This window comes from Oenanthe melanoleuca, linkage group LGE22 (genome assembly GCF_029582105.1).
Source record: "Oenanthe melanoleuca isolate GR-GAL-2019-014 linkage group LGE22, OMel1.0, whole genome shotgun sequence".
Taxonomy (NCBI): Eukaryota; Metazoa; Chordata; class Aves; order Passeriformes; family Muscicapidae; genus Oenanthe; species Oenanthe melanoleuca.
In genome coordinates, this window is record NC_079363.1 from 582,486 (window position 1) to 600,170 (window position 17,685).

At 52.8% G+C, this 17,685-nt stretch overlaps 1 protein-coding gene across 1 annotated transcript; it reads right to left on the reverse strand.

Annotated features, from left to right (window-relative positions):
• Positions 1-350: 350 nt before the first annotated feature.
• SLC48A1 (solute carrier family 48 member 1) lies at positions 351-16,978 on the reverse strand. Its single transcript, XM_056515169.1, has 4 exons — positions 16,448-16,978; positions 10,043-10,210; positions 7,488-7,634; positions 351-385 (listed from the first exon to the last, which is right to left on the reverse strand). The coding sequence occupies exons 1-3, from the start codon at positions 16,956-16,958 to the stop codon at positions 7,498-7,500; spliced, it is 816 nt and encodes a 271-aa protein (XP_056371144.1). The 5' UTR covers positions 16,959-16,978; the 3' UTR covers positions 351-385; positions 7,488-7,497.
• Positions 16,979-17,685: the final 707 nt, after the last annotated feature.

Sequence of the window (17,685 nt, forward strand, 5' to 3'; positions counted from 1 at the left end):
CAGCCCCTCTCTGCCCTCTGGGGCCCAGAGCCCCCAGCAGGACCGGGCCGGATCCCGAGCCCAGGGCTGTGCAGCTGCTCCCGCTCCAGCCGGGGCCTCCATCCCTCCATCAACTCCCTTTCTCCTTCCTTCCTTCTTTTGTTTTTCATTTTATTGTTTTCCTTTCGACAGAGACTCACCCGCAGTGAGCTCTGCCCGGAGGGTGCCGGGATCCCAGGGCGCAGGGAGCCCCGAAGGGCAGAAATTTATTTATTTTTTTTTTATTTTAATTTTTTAATTTTAATTTTTTATTTTATTTTAATTTTTTTCCTTTTTTTTTTTTTTTTTTTTTGGTTTTTTTTTTTTTTTTTCTGGTGCTCTTGACACATCGAGGAAAATTTCAGGCCTTGAAGAAAAAAAAAAAAAAAAAATAAAACAAGTCAGGCAAGCCCAGCTCAGTTGACTCACCAGTGAGAGATTTGAATTCCCAGTTCCCACCAGTTCCTGACCCCTCTGGTTTCCCTTCAGTCCAGCAACCCCCAGGAGGATTTTGGGGCAAATCTGGAAGATTTTGAGTTTTTTGGAAAGATTTTGGGATTTTTTGTGGGGGGAATCTTGAAAGATTTTGGGTTTTTTTTGAGGAAATCTTGGAAGATTTTGGGGTTTTTGGGGGGAATCTTGGAAGATTTTGGGGTTTTTTTGGGGAAATCTTGGAAGATTTTGGGGTTTTTTTGGGGGGAATCTTGGAAGATTTTGGGGTTTTTTTGAGGGGAATCTTGGAAGATTTTGGAGGGTTTTTTGAGGGGGAATCTTAGAACATTTCTGGGTTTTAATTTCTAATTTTTTTAAATTTCAACCTCATTGTTTTTTTTTTTTTTTTGTTCTGGAGGATAAAAATAATCCCCGTGAAGAGAAAAAATAAAAATTAAAAAACCCTCAAAACACAAAACAAAACAACAACAAAAAAAAAACCACTACAAAAAACCCACAAAAAAACCTAAATACAATAAAAAAATACCAAAAAAAAACCCCAAAAATGAGGATAAATGAGGAAGGGAAGAGCTTTGGGACCCAGAGGTTTTTCCAGTTATGGAGCCTCGAGTGGAAACAGATGTGGGGAGGCCAAAAATTGGGAGAATTTGGGGTTGCTGAGACAAGCAGGGGAATTTGGGGTGTGGGGAGGTGGGGCTGGGAAGGGGAACCTGAGGGCAGCTCTGATCTGCATCCCAAAAAATCCATCCCAAAAAAATCCATCCCAAATAAATCCATCCCAAATAAATCCATCCCAAAAAATCCATCCCATAAAAATCCATCCCAAAAAATTAATCACAAATAAATCCATCCCATAAAATCCATCCCAAATAAATCCATCCCAAATAAATCCATCCCATAAAAATCCATCCCCAAATAAACCCATCCCAAATAAACCCATACCAAATAAATCAATCCCATAAAAATCCATCCCAAAAAAATCCATCCCAAAAAACAAAGTCCTCAGGGATGTCCCCAGGGATGTCCCCAGGGCCTGGGGTCCCTCCAGGCTGGGGGTCCCTGTCAGGCCCCCACTGTCCATCCCAGAGCCCCCCCAGCACATCTGGGACACCCCAGAGCCCCCAGAGCCACATCTGGGACACCCCAGAGCCCCCCCAGCACATCTGGGACACCCCAGAGCCACATCTGGGACACCCCTGGAGCTCCCCCAGCACATCTGGGACACCCCAGAGCCACATCTGGGACACCCCGGAGCCACATCTGGGACACCCCAGAGCCCCCCAGCACATCTGGGACACCCCAGACCCCCCCAGCACATCTGGGCAGGGCCCAGGGCTCAGCTCAGCTCCTGGCCCGGGATGAAAGGAAAACGTGAAACTGCCCCGGGAGCTGCAGGGAGCGCCTGGAGCGGGGGCGGGGCCGGGGCCGGGGGGATTTGGGGTTTGGGGTTTGGGGCTGAGAGGTTTGGGGCTGAGGGGCTTTGGGGTTTTGGGGCTGAGACGTTTGGGGCTGTGAGGCTTTGGGGATTTGGGGCTGTGGGGTTTTGGGGCTGAGGGGCTTTGGGGTTTTGGGGCTGAGACGTTTGGGGCTGAGGGGCTTTGGGGTTTTGGGGCTGAGAGGTTTGGGGTTTCGGGTTTGGGGCTAAGGGGCTTTGGGGCTGTGAGGCTTTGGGGATTTGGGGCTGAGGGGTTTTGGGGTTTGGGGGCTGTGAGGCTTTGAGGCTTTTGGGGTGTGGGCTTTGGGATTTTTGGGCTTTGAGGCTGTAGAACTTTGGGGTTGTGAGGCTTTGGGGTTTTGGGGCTGTGAGGCTTTGAGGCTGAGGGGTTGTGAGGCTTTGGGGTTTTGGGGCTTTGGGGCTGAGGGACTGTGAGGCTTTGGGGTTTTGGGGATTTGGGGTTTTGGGGTTTTGGGGCTTTGGGGTTTTGGGATTTCTCCTTCCAGCACTTTTCAGAGCAGCTCCTGAGAACTGGGATGGGGAGGGAGAAGTTCCTTCAGGATGAGCCCGGGGGGGGGAGGGGCTCGGGGCGGATGCAGCTCCAGATTTTCCTCATTTTGTCCCAGGAAATTCTTCCTGAGATGAAAGAAGTGTTTGATCTGCATGGAGAGGGCGGGGGGGGAGGATGGGCTGGGGCTGGGTTTCTCTCCCAGGTTTTTTGGGGGGTTTTTATGGGTTTTGGGAAGTGAAGTTGAATTTTTTTGGGTTTGGGAAAAGGTGGAGGAGGAAGGGATGGAGCCCCCCAGGTTCCTCTCCTGGTTTTCCAATCCAGCTCCTCCATCAGGAATAAAAAGATTTTTTTTTTGTTCAGGATGGAGGAGTGAAATTGTCACAGAGTCCTGGGGGTTTGGGGCTTCTCAGAATTTGGGTGGAATTTGGGGTTTCCCAAGGGTTGGATTTAGTTGGGGATTATCAACATAAAAAAGGGGTAAAAAAAAAGCATAAAAAGGGGCAAAAAAGGCATTTAAAAGGGGCAAAAAGAGCATTAAAATGGGTTAAAAAAAGCATAAAAAAAGGTAAAAAAAAGCATTAAGGATAAAAAAAAGCATTAATAAAGGGTAAAAAAAAAGCATTAAGGGTAAAAAAAAAAGCATAAAAAAGGGTGAAAAAAAGCATTAAGAAAGGAGAAAAAAAAGGGTAAAAAGAGCATAAAAAAGGGTAAAAAGGGCATATAAAAGGGTAAAAAGGGCATAAAAAAGGGGTAAAAGCCACTTAAAAGTGGGGACCCCCAATGACCCCTTTGAGTTCTCCCAAATCCCAAAAACTCTTCCCCAAATCCCAGCCTGGGGATTTCAGCACTGTTTGAACCCATATTGAACCATTTTATTCCCTTTGCTCGCTCTCCAAGCTGAGGATTGTCCCAAAAATAAAACCCCAGTAACCACTGCCAGCTGTGGGGGGTTCCTGCCCCTCCCCTGCAGCTCCTGGCTCGGGCCCAGCTCATCCCACACCACAACTGCCCAAATCTCACCCAAACCCTTCTGTCTGTCTGTCCTTGTGTCCGTGTGTCCCTCCCTGCGAGCCAGGACACTCCTTTGGGATTTTCCTGCCTCCCTCCTCACTGGGAACTGAAAGTTTTATTCTGAGTTTTATTCTTTTTTTCTTACAGTTTCTACTACTAAAGATTTTTTGGGGTTTTTTTTTTCTTTTGTACCATTTAAAGCTGAGTTTGGGGACATCCCTGTGTCCTGGATGGTTTGGGGACATCACTGTGTCCTGCAGGGTTTGGGGACATCCCTGTGTCCTGCAGGGTTTGGGACACACTCCCTGTCTGTGGCTGTGGCACTTGTGACCCTCCTGAATGTCCCTCCAGGTGTGTCCCCAAACCCATCCTGTCCCAAACCCATCCTGTCCCCAAATCCCTCCTGTCCCAAATCCATCCTGCCCCAAATCCATCCTGTCCCAAACCCATCCTATCCCAAATCCATCCTGTCCCCAAACCCATCCTGTCCCAAACCCATCCTGTCCCAAATCCATCCTGTCCCAAACCCATCCTGTCCCAAACCCATCCTGTCCCAAATCCATCCTGTCCCAAACCCATCCTGTCCCCAAATCCATCCTGTCCCAAACCCATCCTGTCCCCAGATCCATCCTGTCCCAAATCCATCCTGTCCCCAAACCCATCCTGTCCCCAAACCCAGTCTAGCCCCAAACCCATCCTGTCCCAAATCCATCCTGTCCCAAACCCATCCTGTCCCCAAATCCATCCTGTCCCAAACCCATCCTGTCCCCAAACCCATCCTGTCCCCAAACCCATCCTGTCCCAAATCCATCCTGTCCCCAAACCCATCCTGTCCCAAACCCATCCTGTCCCAAATCCATCCTGTCCCCAAACCCATCCTGTCCCAAATCCATCCTGTCCCAGATCCATCCTGTCCCCAAACCCATCCTGTCCCCAAACCCATCCTGTCCCAAACCCATCCTGTCCCCAGATCCATCCTGTCCCAAACCCATCCTGTCCCAAATCCATCCTGTCCCAGATCCATCCTGTCCCAAACCCATCCTGTCCCAAACCCATCCTGTCCCCAAACCCATCCTGTCCCCAAACCCATCCTGTCCCAAATCCATCCTGTCCCCAAATCCATCCTGTCCCCAAACCCATCCTGTCCCCAAATTCATCCTGTCCCCAAACCCATCCTGTCCCAGATCCATCCTGTCCCAAATCCATCCTGTCCCAAACCCATCCTGTCCCAAACCCATCCTGTCCCCAAATCCATCCTGTCCCCAAATCCATCCTGTCCCCAAACCCAGTCTAGCCCCAAACCCAGCCCCACCTGTGGAACCTTTTGGAAACCCAAGGACCCTTCTGGGGTGTCCCTGGATCTGAGGGACCCCCAGAGCCCCTGTGGGGACCCCCAGGCAGGATCTGTGTCCCAGCTCCCCCCTGAGCCCCCCTGCAGCCCCGGCCCGGCCACATCTGGAGAGCACATTGAGGAAATTCCAACAGCTGTGGGGTCCCTCCTGCTGCCCCCGAGCCCCCCGGGCAGGAAAAGGGGGATCAGAGCCCCAGGAACTGCCAACCCCCCCCAGGGGTGCTGGGGGTCGCTCAGGGGTTAAACATCCCCCCAAAATCCAGCAGGGGCTCCCCAGATCCTGGGGATTCCTTGGGCAGGAATGAGAGGGGAAACAGCTCCAGGGGAATTCCATGGGAAAAATGGGCTGGGGTGGGGGAGGGGTCGGGGCTGGCATTTGGGGGGGCTGGGATTTAGGGGGCTGGGATTTGCGGGGGCTGGGATTTGGGGGGCTGGGATTTGAGGGGGCTGGGATTTGGGGAGCTGGGATTGGGGGAGGTGGGATTTGGGGGGCTGTGATTAGGGGGCTGGGATTGGGGGGGCTGGGATTGGGGGGGCTGGGATTTGGGGGGCTGTGATTTGGGGGGCTGGGATTTGGGGGGCTGGGATTTGAGGGGGCTGGGATTTGGGGGGGCTGGGATTTGGGGGGCTGGGATTTGGGGGGGCTGAGATTGGGGGGGGGGCTGGGATTTGAGGGTCTGGGATTTGGGGGGCCTGGGATTTGGGGGGCTGGGATTGGGGGGACTGGCATTTGGGGGGGCTGGGATTTGGGGGGGCTGGGATTGGGGGGGCTGGGATTTGGGGGCCTGGGATTTGGGGGGGCTGGGATTTGGGGGGGCTGGGATTTGGGGAGCTGGGATTTGGGGGGGCTGGGATTTGGGGGGGCTGGGATTTGGGGAGCTGGGATTTGGGGGGGCTGTGAGGCAAGGAGGGGATTTGAGTGTCTGAAGAAGGTTTTGGGAATGTTCCCCGTGTTGGGGTGTGCCCGGTTTTGGGGTGTCCCGGGTGGTTTTTGGGGTGTCCCAGATGGTTTTTGGGGTGTCCTGGGTGCTTTTGGGGATTTCCCCATTTTTGGGGAGTCCTGGGTGGTTTTGGGGACTTTACCTATTTTTGGGGTGTCCCGGGTGGTTTTTGGGGTGTCCCAGGTGGTTTTTGGGCTGTCCTGGGTGGTTCTGGGGATTGTCTCTGTTTTTGGGGTGTCCCAGATGGTTTTTGGGGTGCCCTAGGGGGTTTTGGGGACTTTCCCCGTTTTTGGGGTGTCCTGGGTGGTTTTTGGGGTGTCCCAGGTGGTTCTGGGGATTTTCTCCATTTTGGGGTGTCCTGGGTGGTTTTTGGAGTGTCCTGGGTGTTTCTGGGGATTTTCCCCGTTTTTGGGGTGCCCCAGGTGGTTTTTGGGGTGTCCTGGGTGGTTTTGGGGTGTCCTGGGGGGTTTTGGGGACATTCCCCATTTTTGGGGTGTCCCGGGTGGTTTTTGGGGTGTCCTGGGTGGTTTTGGGATTTTCTTCATTTTTGGGGTGTCCTGGGTGGTTTTGGGGATTTCCCCATTTTTGGGGAGTCCTGGGTGGTTTTGGGGACTTTTCCTATTTTTGGGGTGTCCTGGGTGGTTTCTGGGGTGTCCCAGGTGGCTTTTGGGGTGTCCCGGGTGGTTTTGGGGATTGTCTCCGTTTTTGGGGTGTCCCAGATGGTTTTTGGGGTGTCCTGGGTGCTTTTGGGGATTTCCCCATTTTTGGGGAGTCCTGGGTGGTTTTGGGGACTTTTCCTATTTTTGGGGTGTCCTGGGGGGTTTTGGGGTGTCCCGGATGGTTCTGGGGATTTTCTCCATTTTGGGGTGTCCTGGGTGTTTTTGGGGATTTCCCCCGTTTTTGGGGTGTCCCGGGTGGTTTTTTGGGGTGTCCCGGGTGGTTTTTGGGGATTTTCCCCATTTTTGGGGTGTCCCAGGTGGTTTTTGGGGTGTCCCGGGTGTTTTTGGGGATTTCCCCCATTTTTGGGGTGTCCCGGGTCGGTTTTTGGGGTGTCCCGGGTGTTTTTGGGGATTTTCCCCATTTTTTGGGGGTGTCCTGGGTGGTTTTGGGGATTGTCTCCGTTTTTGGGTGTCCTGGGTGGTTTTGGGGTGTCCTGGGGGGTTTTGGGGACATTCCCCATTTTTGGGGTGTCCCGGGTAGTTCTGGGGTGCCCCGGATGGTTTTTGGGGTCTCACTCGCCCCTCCCAGCCCGCGCTGTGCCACTGCCGCCCCCTGGCGGCTCCTGTGGCTCCTGCACCCGCGGTGTCCCCAAAGTGTCCCCATGGTGTCCCCATGGTGTCCCCATGGTGTCCCCAATGTGTCCCCCTCGTGTCCCCAGCGTGTCCGCAGCATGTCCCCAACGTGTCCTCATTGTGTCCCCAGCGTGTCCCCAGCGTGTCCCCATGGTGTCCCCCTCGTGTCCCCAGTGTGTCCCCATGGTGTCCCCAATGTGTCCCCATCGTGTCCCCATCGTGTCCCCCTCGTGTCCCCCTCGTGTCCCCCTCGTGTCCCCAGTGTGTCCCCCTCGTGTCCCCATGGTGTCCCCAGTGTGTCCCCATGGTGTCCCCAGTGTGTCCCCCTCGTGTCCCCATGGTGTCCCCCTCGTGTCCCCAGTGTCTCCCCATGGTGTCCCCAATGTGTCCCCATGGTGTCCCCAGTGTGTCCCCATGGTGTCCCCATGGTGTCCCCCTCGTGTCCCCAATGTGTCCCCCTGGTGTCCCCGCGCACCTGTCCCGGCTCAGAAGTCGCTGAGGATGCTGATGTCGGCGAACTCGGCGCGGTAGCGGCGCGAGTAGAGGCTGAGCAGCAGCGCCCACTTGAGAGCCATGAAACTCCAGACACAGGAGAGGAAATAACTGCGGGGGTCAGCCAGGGCTGCGGGAGATATCGGGACATGGGGATATCGGGATATGGGGATATCGGGACATGGGGATATCGGGATATAGGGAATATCGGGATATGGGGATATCGGGACATGGGGGGATATCGGGATATAGGGGAATATCGGGATATAGGGGATATCGGGGTTTAGGGGATATCGGGATATGGGATATCGGGATATAGGGGATATGGGGATATGGGGAATATCGGGATATAGGGGATATCGGGATATGGGGGATATCGGGGTTTAGGGGATATCGGGATATGGGGATATCGGGATATAGGGGAAAATCGGGATATAGGGGAATACCGGGATATGGGGGAAATATCGGGATATAGGGGGAATATCGGGATATAGGGAATATCGGGATATGGGGGATATCGGGATATAGGGGGAAAATCGGGATATAGGGGGAAAATCGGGGTTTAGGGGAATATCGGGATATAGGGGATATCGGGATATAGGGGGAAAATCAGGATATAGGGGAAATCGGGATATAGGGGAATATCGGGGTTTAGGGGAAATCGGGATTTAGGGGAAAAATCGGGATTTAGGGGGAAATATCGGGATTGGGGAATATCGGGATATAGGGGAAATATCGGGATTGAGGGGGAAATATCGGGATATAGGGGAAATATCGGGATTTAGGGGGAAAATCGGGATTAGGAAAAATCGGGATTTAGGGGAAATATCGGGATTGTAGGGGGAAATATCGGGATTTAGGGAAATCGGGATTTAGGGGAAAAATCGGGATTTAGGGGAAATATCGGGATTTAGGGGAATGTTTTGGGAATGCAAATGAGGAAATTCCCAGATTGTTTTAAATGGAAATGAGAAAATTCCCAGATTTTTTTTAATGGAAATGAGGATATTCCCAGATATTTTTTAAAATGGAAATGAGGAAATTCCCAGATTTTTTTAAATAGAAATTAGGAAATTCCCAGATTTTTTTTAAATGGAAATGAGGAAATTCCCAGATTGTTTTTTTAAATAGATATGAATTTTTTTAAATGGAAATGAGGAAATTCCCAGATTTATTTTTTTTTTTTAATGGAAATGAGGAAATTCCCAGATTTTTTGGGGGAATGGAAATGAGGCAATTCCAGTTTTGGGGGGAATAGAAATGAGGAAATTCCAGTTTTTTAGTGACTGGAAATGAGGGAATTACCAGATTTTTTTAATGGAAATGAGGAAATTCCCAGATTGTTTTTTTAAATAGAAATGAATTTTTTTAAATGGAAATGAGGAAATTCCCAGGTTTTTTTTTAAATGGAAATGAGGAAATTCCCAGATTTTTTTAAATAGAAATGAGGAAATTCCTAGATTTTTTAAAATGGAAATGAGGAAATTCCCAGATTGTTTTTTTTAAATAGAAATGAGGAAATTCCTAGATTTTTATTTTTAATGGAAATGAGGAAATTCCCAGATTTTTTTTAAATGGAAATGAGGAAATTCCCAGATGTTTTGGGGAATGGAAATGAGGCAATTCCAGTTTTTGGGGGGAATGGAAATGAGGAAATTCCCAGATTTATTTTTTTTTTTAATGGAAATGAGGAAATTCCCAGATTTTTTGGGGGAATGGAAATGAGGCAATTCCAGTTTTGGGGGGAATGGAAATGAGGAAATTCCAGTTTTTTAGTGACTGGAAATGAGGGAATTACCAGATTTTTTAAATGGAAATGAGGAAATTCCCAGATTTTTATTTTTAATGGAAATGAGGAAATTCCCAGATTTTTTTAAATGGAAATGAGGAAATTCCCAGATTGTTTTTTTAAATAGAAATTAATTTTTTTAAATGGAAATGAGGAAATTCCCAGGTTTTTTGGGGAATGGAAATGAGGCAATTCCAGTTTTTGGGGGAATGGGAATGAGGAAATTCCAGTTTTTTATTGAATGGAAATGAGGGAATTACCAGATGTTTTTAAATGGAAATGAGGAAATTTCCAGTTTTTTTTAAATAGAAATGAATTTTTTTAATGGAAATGAGGAAATTCCCAGGTTTTTTTTTTTAATGGAAATAAGGAAATTCCCAGATTGTTTTTTTAAATAGAAATGAATTTTTTTAAATGGAAATGAGGAAATTCCCAGATTGTTTTTTTAAATAGAAATGAATTTTTTTAAATGGAAATGAGGAAACTCCCAGATTGTTTTTTTTTAATAGAAATGAATTTTTTTAAATGGAAATGAGGAAATTCCCAGATTTTTTTAAATGGAAATGAGGAAATTCCCAGGTTTTTTGGGGAATAGGAACGAGGCAATCCCAGCTTTTTTGGACAGATGGGGTGACCTGGATGCCCCAGCAGGGCAATGCAGCGACATCCCTTCGGGTGTCCCCAAAAAACGAGGTGACAGCAGCACCCCAAGGCCCCTCCCAGTATTCCCAGTGGCTCCCAGTACTCACACTGGTGCTGGGTGATGGCCAGGGCCAGGAAGGCGCAGAAGCCCAGCCCGGAGAGGGCGGAGAAGAGAATCCCCACGGCCAGGAAGAACCTCAGGCCCTTTAACCAGGTCCTCCAGTAATCCTGCAGGTACATCACATGCGTGATTAGGGCCCAGAGCGCCAGCACACCTGTGCAGGTGACAGCAGGGACATCAGAATGGCACCCAGGGACAGGTAAAGTAGAGATAAACCCCCCTAGAACAGCTGGGAACAGCTGCACACCTGTGCAGGTGACAGCAGGGACATCAGAATGGCACCCAGGGACAGGTAAAGTAGAGATAAACCCCCCTAGAACAGCTGGGAACAGCTGCACACCTGTGCAGGTGACAGCAGGGACATCAGAATGGCACCCAGGGACAGGTAAAGTAGAGATAAACCCTCCTGGAACAGCTGGGAACAGCTGGGAACAGCTGCACACCTGTGCAGGTGACAGCAGGGACATCAGAATGGCACCCAGGGACAGGTAAAGTAGAGATAAACCCCCCTAGAACAGCTGGGAACAGCTGGGAACAGCTGGGAACAGCTGCACACCTGTGCAGGTGACAGCAGGGACATCAGAATGGCACCCAGGGACAGGTAAAGTAGAGATAAACCCTCCTGAAACAGCTGGGAACAGCTGGGAACAGCTGCACACCTGTGCAGGTGACAGCAGGGACATCAGAATGGCACCCAGGGAGGGAAAAATAGAGATAAACCCCCCTAGAACAGCTGGGAACAGCTGGGAACAGCTGCACACCTGTGCAGGTGACAGCAGGGACATCAGAATGGCACCCAGGGAGGGAAAAATAGAGACAAACCCCCCTGGAACAGCTGGGAACAGCTGCACACCTGTGCAGGTGACAGCAGGGACATCAGAATGGCACCCAGGGACAGGTAAAGTAGAGATAAACCCCCCTAGAACAGCTGGGAACAGCTGGGAACAGCTGCACACCTGTGCAGGTGACAGCAGGGGGTGAGAATGGCACCCAGGGACAGGTAAAATAGAGATAAACCCCCCTAGAACAGCTGGGAACAGCTGGGAACAGCTGGGAACAGCTGCACACCTGTGCAGGTGACAGCAGGGACATCAGAATGGCACCCAGGGACAGGTAAAACACAGCTCAGAACAGCTGGGAACAGCTGGGAACAGCTGCACAGCTGCAGAGTCATGGTGGCCCACACGCTGGCCCAGGGGCTGCTGACAGAGCTGAGCCCTGAACTTCTCCAAAATTCACCTCCCCCACTTCCTGCTGCCCGGGTTCTGGGGTTCCCAGCCCCACACTTCCCTCAAAAATGGGGAATTTGGGGTTTGGAGTCAGCAAAAAGCTGCTCCCTGCTGAGCCAGCCTGGATGACTCAGCAGAAGTCAAAGTGCTGAGTCAAGGTTTGGTGTTCTCACTCCGAAATACTGAGAGCCTCGAGTTCCCCAACCCTGACCCAGATCTGATCCAAACCTCACCCAGACCTGATCCAAACCTCACCCAGACCTGATCCAAACCTCACCCAAACCTGATCCAAACCTCACCCAAAGCCTGGTCTAAACCTCACCCAAACCCTGATCCAAACCTCACCCAAACCTGATCCAAACCTCACCCAGACCTGATCCAAACCTCACCCAAAGCCTGATCCAAACCCTGGTCCAAACCCTGATCCAAACCCTGATCCAAACCTCACCCAGACCTGATCCAAACCCTGGTCCAAACCCTGATCCAAACCCTGATCCAAACCTCACCCAGACCTGATCCAAACCTCACCCAAAGCCTGGTCTAAACCTCATCCAAACCCTGGTCTAAACCTCACCCAAACCCTGGTCTAAACCTCACCCAAACCCTGATCCAGACCTGATCCAAACCCTGATCCAAACCTGATCCAAACCTGACCCAAACCCTGATCCAAACCCTGATCCAGACCTGATCCAAACCTGATCCAAACCCTGACCCAAACCCTGATCCAGACCTGATCCAAACCCTGATCCAAACCTGATCCAAACCCTGATCCAAACCCTGACCCAGACCTGATCCAAACCCTGATCCAGACCTGATCCAAATCTGATCCAAACCCTGATCCAAACCTTGATCCAGACCTGACTCCAACCCTGATCCAAACCCTGATCCAAGCCCTGATCCAAACCTCACCCAGATCTGATCCAAACCCTGATCCAAACCCTGATCCAAACCCTGATCCAGACCTGATCCAAGCCTCATCCAAACCCCAAGGAGCCAAGGAGAGAGAAGCTCACAGGGATCAGGACAAAATCAACTCCTGGGTAAAACCCAAATTATCCCAGTGCCCTTGGAAGGAGCTGAAATGAATCCCAGAGATTCAAACAGGGCTGGAACCCAGGGAAGGATTCACTCCCATATTATCTCATTCACTATCATATCTATTATTATTTGTTATTATTATTATTATTCACATATTTTCCCATATTATTCACTCCCCATATTATCCAAATATTTGGATAATATTTGGGTTGTTTGAGCTTTGAAATGAATTTTCCTTCTCTGCAAACATCTAAACAAAAACTGGGACAAAACCACAATTTTTACAGCCTCCTCCTCCTCCTGGAGGGATCCTTCAACCCCAGATAAAGGAGGGGAGTTTTTTGTGAATGAGCTGCAAATCTGCAGCAGAGGCCAAAAAAAAAATAAAATAAAAACCTCTGAACAAACACAAAAACTGCAGATTTATTTATATTTTCCATAAGGAGCCCCCTGACTCCAGCACTGGATGCAATGAGCATCCAAATTCCATCTCCAAACATGTGGCAAAGAAAATGAGGGGGGAAAGGAGAAATATCATTAAAAACTCAGTGCAAAGAGCTAGAAAATGGTCACCAATTCCAGGATTTTTTTTTTTTTTTTTAATTCTGTGTTTACAAAGCCTTCAGTCCTTTTGCAGCTGAACAATTCCCTTTTATCCACTCCAGCTGCAGCAACAGCTGGAAGGAGCTGGAATCCCCAATTCCAACAGGGAAATTTTGCCAGCTTTGTGTTTGCCAAATTTTGCCTCTCCTGGGAGATCCCAGGAGTTTCTGCTGGGTTTGGAACAGGTGAAAAATGAGGGGATTTCCCTGCCAAAATTGGGGATCTACACTGAGGTATTTCAGGAAAGCAGCTCTGGGAGGAGAGGAACTTTTGGAATATTTTGGTGTTGTACCAGATCCTGTGTTCAGCTCCCACTCTTTTCATTTTTCAGGATGTTTTTAAAATTCCAGGAGTGTCCCTGTGACTGGGTGGAAATGGAATTAAACCCCTGGGACAGCTGGGGAAGGATTTTTTGGGGTGGAGCTGCAGCACCCAACAGGAGTTTCTGTTTGGATTTGGGATGATCCCAAAATCCCAAATCTGCATCCTGGAGATGCTGGAGATTAGGAAGCTGCTTTTCCAGGCAGAAATTGGGGATTTCTCACCCCCAAATCCAGCTGGAAGGACTGGAAGGGCTGCTCAGCACCTGGAATTCCATAATTACAGGGAACTGAGGGCTCCAGAGCCAGCCTTGTCTTCCCTCCATGGAACTTGGATCAAATAATGAAGTTTTGACTGTAAAATAACAGGGAATTAGTGAAATTTAGGGCTGATTCCCAAGCAGGAAAGGTTCTCTGGGAGATAAGGGAAATATCAACAAACTGATTGCAGAAAACTGGAGATTCCTCAGGATCAGGAGGAATTCTTCCAGCCAGGAAATGTGTGGATAAACATCCCCAAGCACAGAGCCAAAGGCACAGCAGAGGCATCAAAAAATGAGATAAACATGGACCAACAGGCAGAGCTTGGCTTAATCAGGGCACTTGAACAAGGATATGCAAATCCTGCTGGCAAAATTCCACTGTCAAAACTCCACTGTCAAAATTCCACTGTCAGAATTCCTCCCTGAACACAAACACAGCAGAAAATCCCTTCATTTGCTCTTTCCCCTGCATTTCTGGTCAAGTTCTCCTCCAGTTTTGTGCCACCCAGCAAAGCAAATTCTCTGCTGAATCCCAGTTTTAAAATCCCAGAATTAAAAATTAAAAGCTTTTTTTTTTTTTTTTTAATTTGAGGGAGAGGAATCAGAGACAAGCCCAGCCCTGCACCTCACCCCTGGATCATTTCTAAATTTTCACTTTCTGCTGTTTCTGCAGGAATCCAGCCAGGCAAGCCCTGCAGCTGCAGGACTCAATCACTAACCCAGAGCCACAAAACTCCTGAATTTCCCAGATTTTTGGGCACATTTGGGGCAGTTTTACTCCTCTTCCACAGGGTCTGGCCCAGCTGTTTGCAGCTCTTGGGGAAATCAAGAGGATTTCTTTGCTTCCTTGAAAACTCAGCCAGGGAAGGGGCTCCTGGGCCCCATTGCTGCCCTGACACCCCCAGAGTTCTGACACCCCCAATTCCTGCCCTGACACCCCCAATTCCTGCCCTAACACCCCCCAATTCCTGCCCTGACACCCCCACAGCTCTGACACCCCCATAGCTCTGTCACCCCCAATTCCTGCCCAGACACCCCCATAGCTCTGACACCCCCACAGCTCTGACACCCCCACAGCTCTGACACCCCCAATTGCTGCCCTGACACCCCCACAGCTCTGACACCCCCACAGCTCTGTCACCCCCACAGCTCTGTCACCCCCAACTCCTGCCCTGACACCCCCACAGCTCTGACACCAATTGCTGCCCTGACACCCCCATAGCTCTGACACCCCCCAATTCCTGCCCTGACACCCCCACAGCTCTGACACCCCCAATTGCTGCCCTGACACCCCCACAGCTCTGACACCCCCACAGCTCTGTCACCCCCACAGCTCTGTCACCCCCAACTCCTGCCCTGACACCCCCACAGCTCTGACACCAATTGCTGCCCTGACACCCCCATAGCTCTGACACCCCCCAATTCCTGCCCTGACACCCCCACAGCTCTGACACCCCCAATTGCTGCCCTGACACCCCCACAGCTCTGACATCCCCATAGCTCTGTCACCCCCACAGCTCTGACACCCCCAATTGCTGCCCTGACACCCCCAATTCCTGCCCTGACACCCCCCAGATGCCCCCTCAGCCCTGAGACCCCCCCTTAAAGCCTCCCCTCAGCCCTGGGCAAGGGGCTCTCGGCCCCACCATGGCCCCCACTCCTCTTTCACCCCTCGCAGCCCCCTCAGGGCTGAGGAAGGAGCTCCTCACTCCCCTCTCACTCCTCACAGGGCTGAGGAAGGAGCTCCTCGGCCCCATCACTGCCCTCATGCCCCTCACAGCTCCTTCATGGCTGAGGAAGGAGCTCCTCACTGCCCTCATGGCCCTCACAGCTCCTTCATGGCTGGAGAAGGAGCCCCTCACTCCGTCAGAGCCCTCACAGCTCCTTCATGGCTGGAGAAGGAGCCCCTCACTCCGTCAGAGCCCTCACAGCTCCTTCATGGCTGGAGAAGGAGCCCCTCACTCCGTCAGAGCCCTCACAGCCCCTTCATGGCTGAGGAAGGAGCTCCTCACTCCCTCATGCCCCTCACAGCTCCTTCATGGCTGGAGAAGGAACTCCTCACTCCGTCAGAGCCCTCACAGCTCCTTCATGGCTGAGGAGGGGGCTTCTTACTCCCCTCACAACTCCTTCACGGCTGAGGAAGCCCCATCGCTGCCCTCATGGCCCTCACAGCTCCTTCATGGCTGAGGAAGGAGCTCCTCACTCCCCTCATGCCCCTCACAAGTCCCTCACAGCCCCTTATTGCGGGAAACTCCTGGATTCAACACCTTATGGCTGAGGAAGGGGCTTCTTACTCTCCTCATGCTCCTCACAAGTCCCTCATGGCTCAGCAAGAGGCTCCTCACTCCCCTCACGGCTGAGGAAGGAGCTCTTCGTGCCCCTCACACCCCTCATGGCCGAGCAAGCGGCTCCTCCTCCCATCGCTGCCCGGACCCTCACACCCCCAGCCCCATCTCTCTCTCTCCCCTCACGCCCCCAGCCCCATCTCTCTCTCTCCCCTCACACACCCAGCCCCATCCTCACACCCCCAGCCCCATCTCTCTCCCCTCTCGCCCACGGCCCCATCTCTCTCTCCCTTCACACCCCCATCTCTCTCTCCCCTCACGCCCCCAGCCCCATCCTCACACCCCCAGCCCCATCTCTCTCTCCCCTCACACCCCCAGCTCCATCTCTCTCCCCTCACGCCCCCAGCCCCATCTCCCTCTCTCCCCTCTCGCCCCCAGCCCCATCTCTCTCTCTCCTCACACCCCCAGCCCCATCTCTCTCTCTCTCCCCTCTCGCCCCCAGCCCCATCTCTCTCTCTCCTCACGCCCCCAGCCCCATCTCTCTCTCTCTCCCCTCACGCCCCCAGCCCCATCTCTCTCTCTCCCCTCTCGCCCCCAGCCCCATCTCTCTCCCCTCACGCCCCCGGCCCGCTCCCCGTCGCCCCCCGCCGTACCCGAGAGCCCCCCGGCCGCGGCCGTGCAGGGCTGGCGCAGCGCGGGCACGACGCTCCAGGCGCAGAAGGCCGAGAGGCCGCTCAGGGCACCGAAGGACGCGTAAGCGACACGGAGCGCCAGGGCCCGGCTCAGCGCCATGGCGGCCTCGGAGCGGCCCGCCCACGGCACCGGGACACGCCCGGGCAGCGGGAGCGGGAGCGGGACACGCCTCGGGACGGGGACACTCGAACGGGACACGGCACCGGGACAGAGAAACGCCTCGGGACAGGGACACGCCCCGGGAACGGGGGCGGGAACGGGACACGCCTCGGACGGGGACACTCCCCGGGACACGGCACCGGGACAGAGAAACGCCTCGGGATAGGGACACGCCCCGGGAACGGGGGTAGGACACGCCCTGGGACACGGCACCGGGGAACGGGACACGGGACCGGGACAAGGACACGCCCTGAGACACGCCCACAAACACCGGGACACGCCCACCGGGCCCAGGACACGGAAGCGGGGCATGAACCGGGACACGCCCACAGACACCGGGACACGCCCTCAGGCCCCGTCCCGCCCCGCCCCAGCGCGCCCCCTGGCGGGCGGGAGGACCGAGGAGAGGACACGGGGGGACACGGGGGGACAGAGAACACGGGGGGACAGAGAACACGGGGGGACACGGAGGGACAGAGAACACGGGGGGACACGGGGGGACACGGGGGGACAGAGAACACGGGGGGACACAGGGGGACACGGAGGGACATGAGGAGGATTTTGATGGGGACACGGAGAACACGGGGGGACACAGGGGGACACGGAGGGACACGGAGGGACAGGAGGAGGACTTTGATGGGGACACGGAGAGCACGGGGGGACACGGGGGGACATGAGAAGGACTTTGATGGGGACACGGAGAACACGAGGGGACACGGAGGGACACGGGGGGACATGAGGAGGACTTTGATGGGGACACGGAGAACACGAGGGGGACACGGAGAACACGAGGGGGACACGGAGAACACGAGGGGGACACGGGGGGACAGAGAACACGGGGGGATCCGCGGGGACATGAGGAGGACATTGATGGGGACACGGAGAACACGAGGGGGACACGGGGGGACACGGTGGCCGTGGGGACACCGCGATCCCAGGTGGAGGACACAGGCACGAGGGGAGCGTGTGGCCCTGGGGACATCTCCGAGCGGCTTTCGCTTCCCCCAGGGGGAGTTTTCCTCCCCCCGGCCCATCCTGT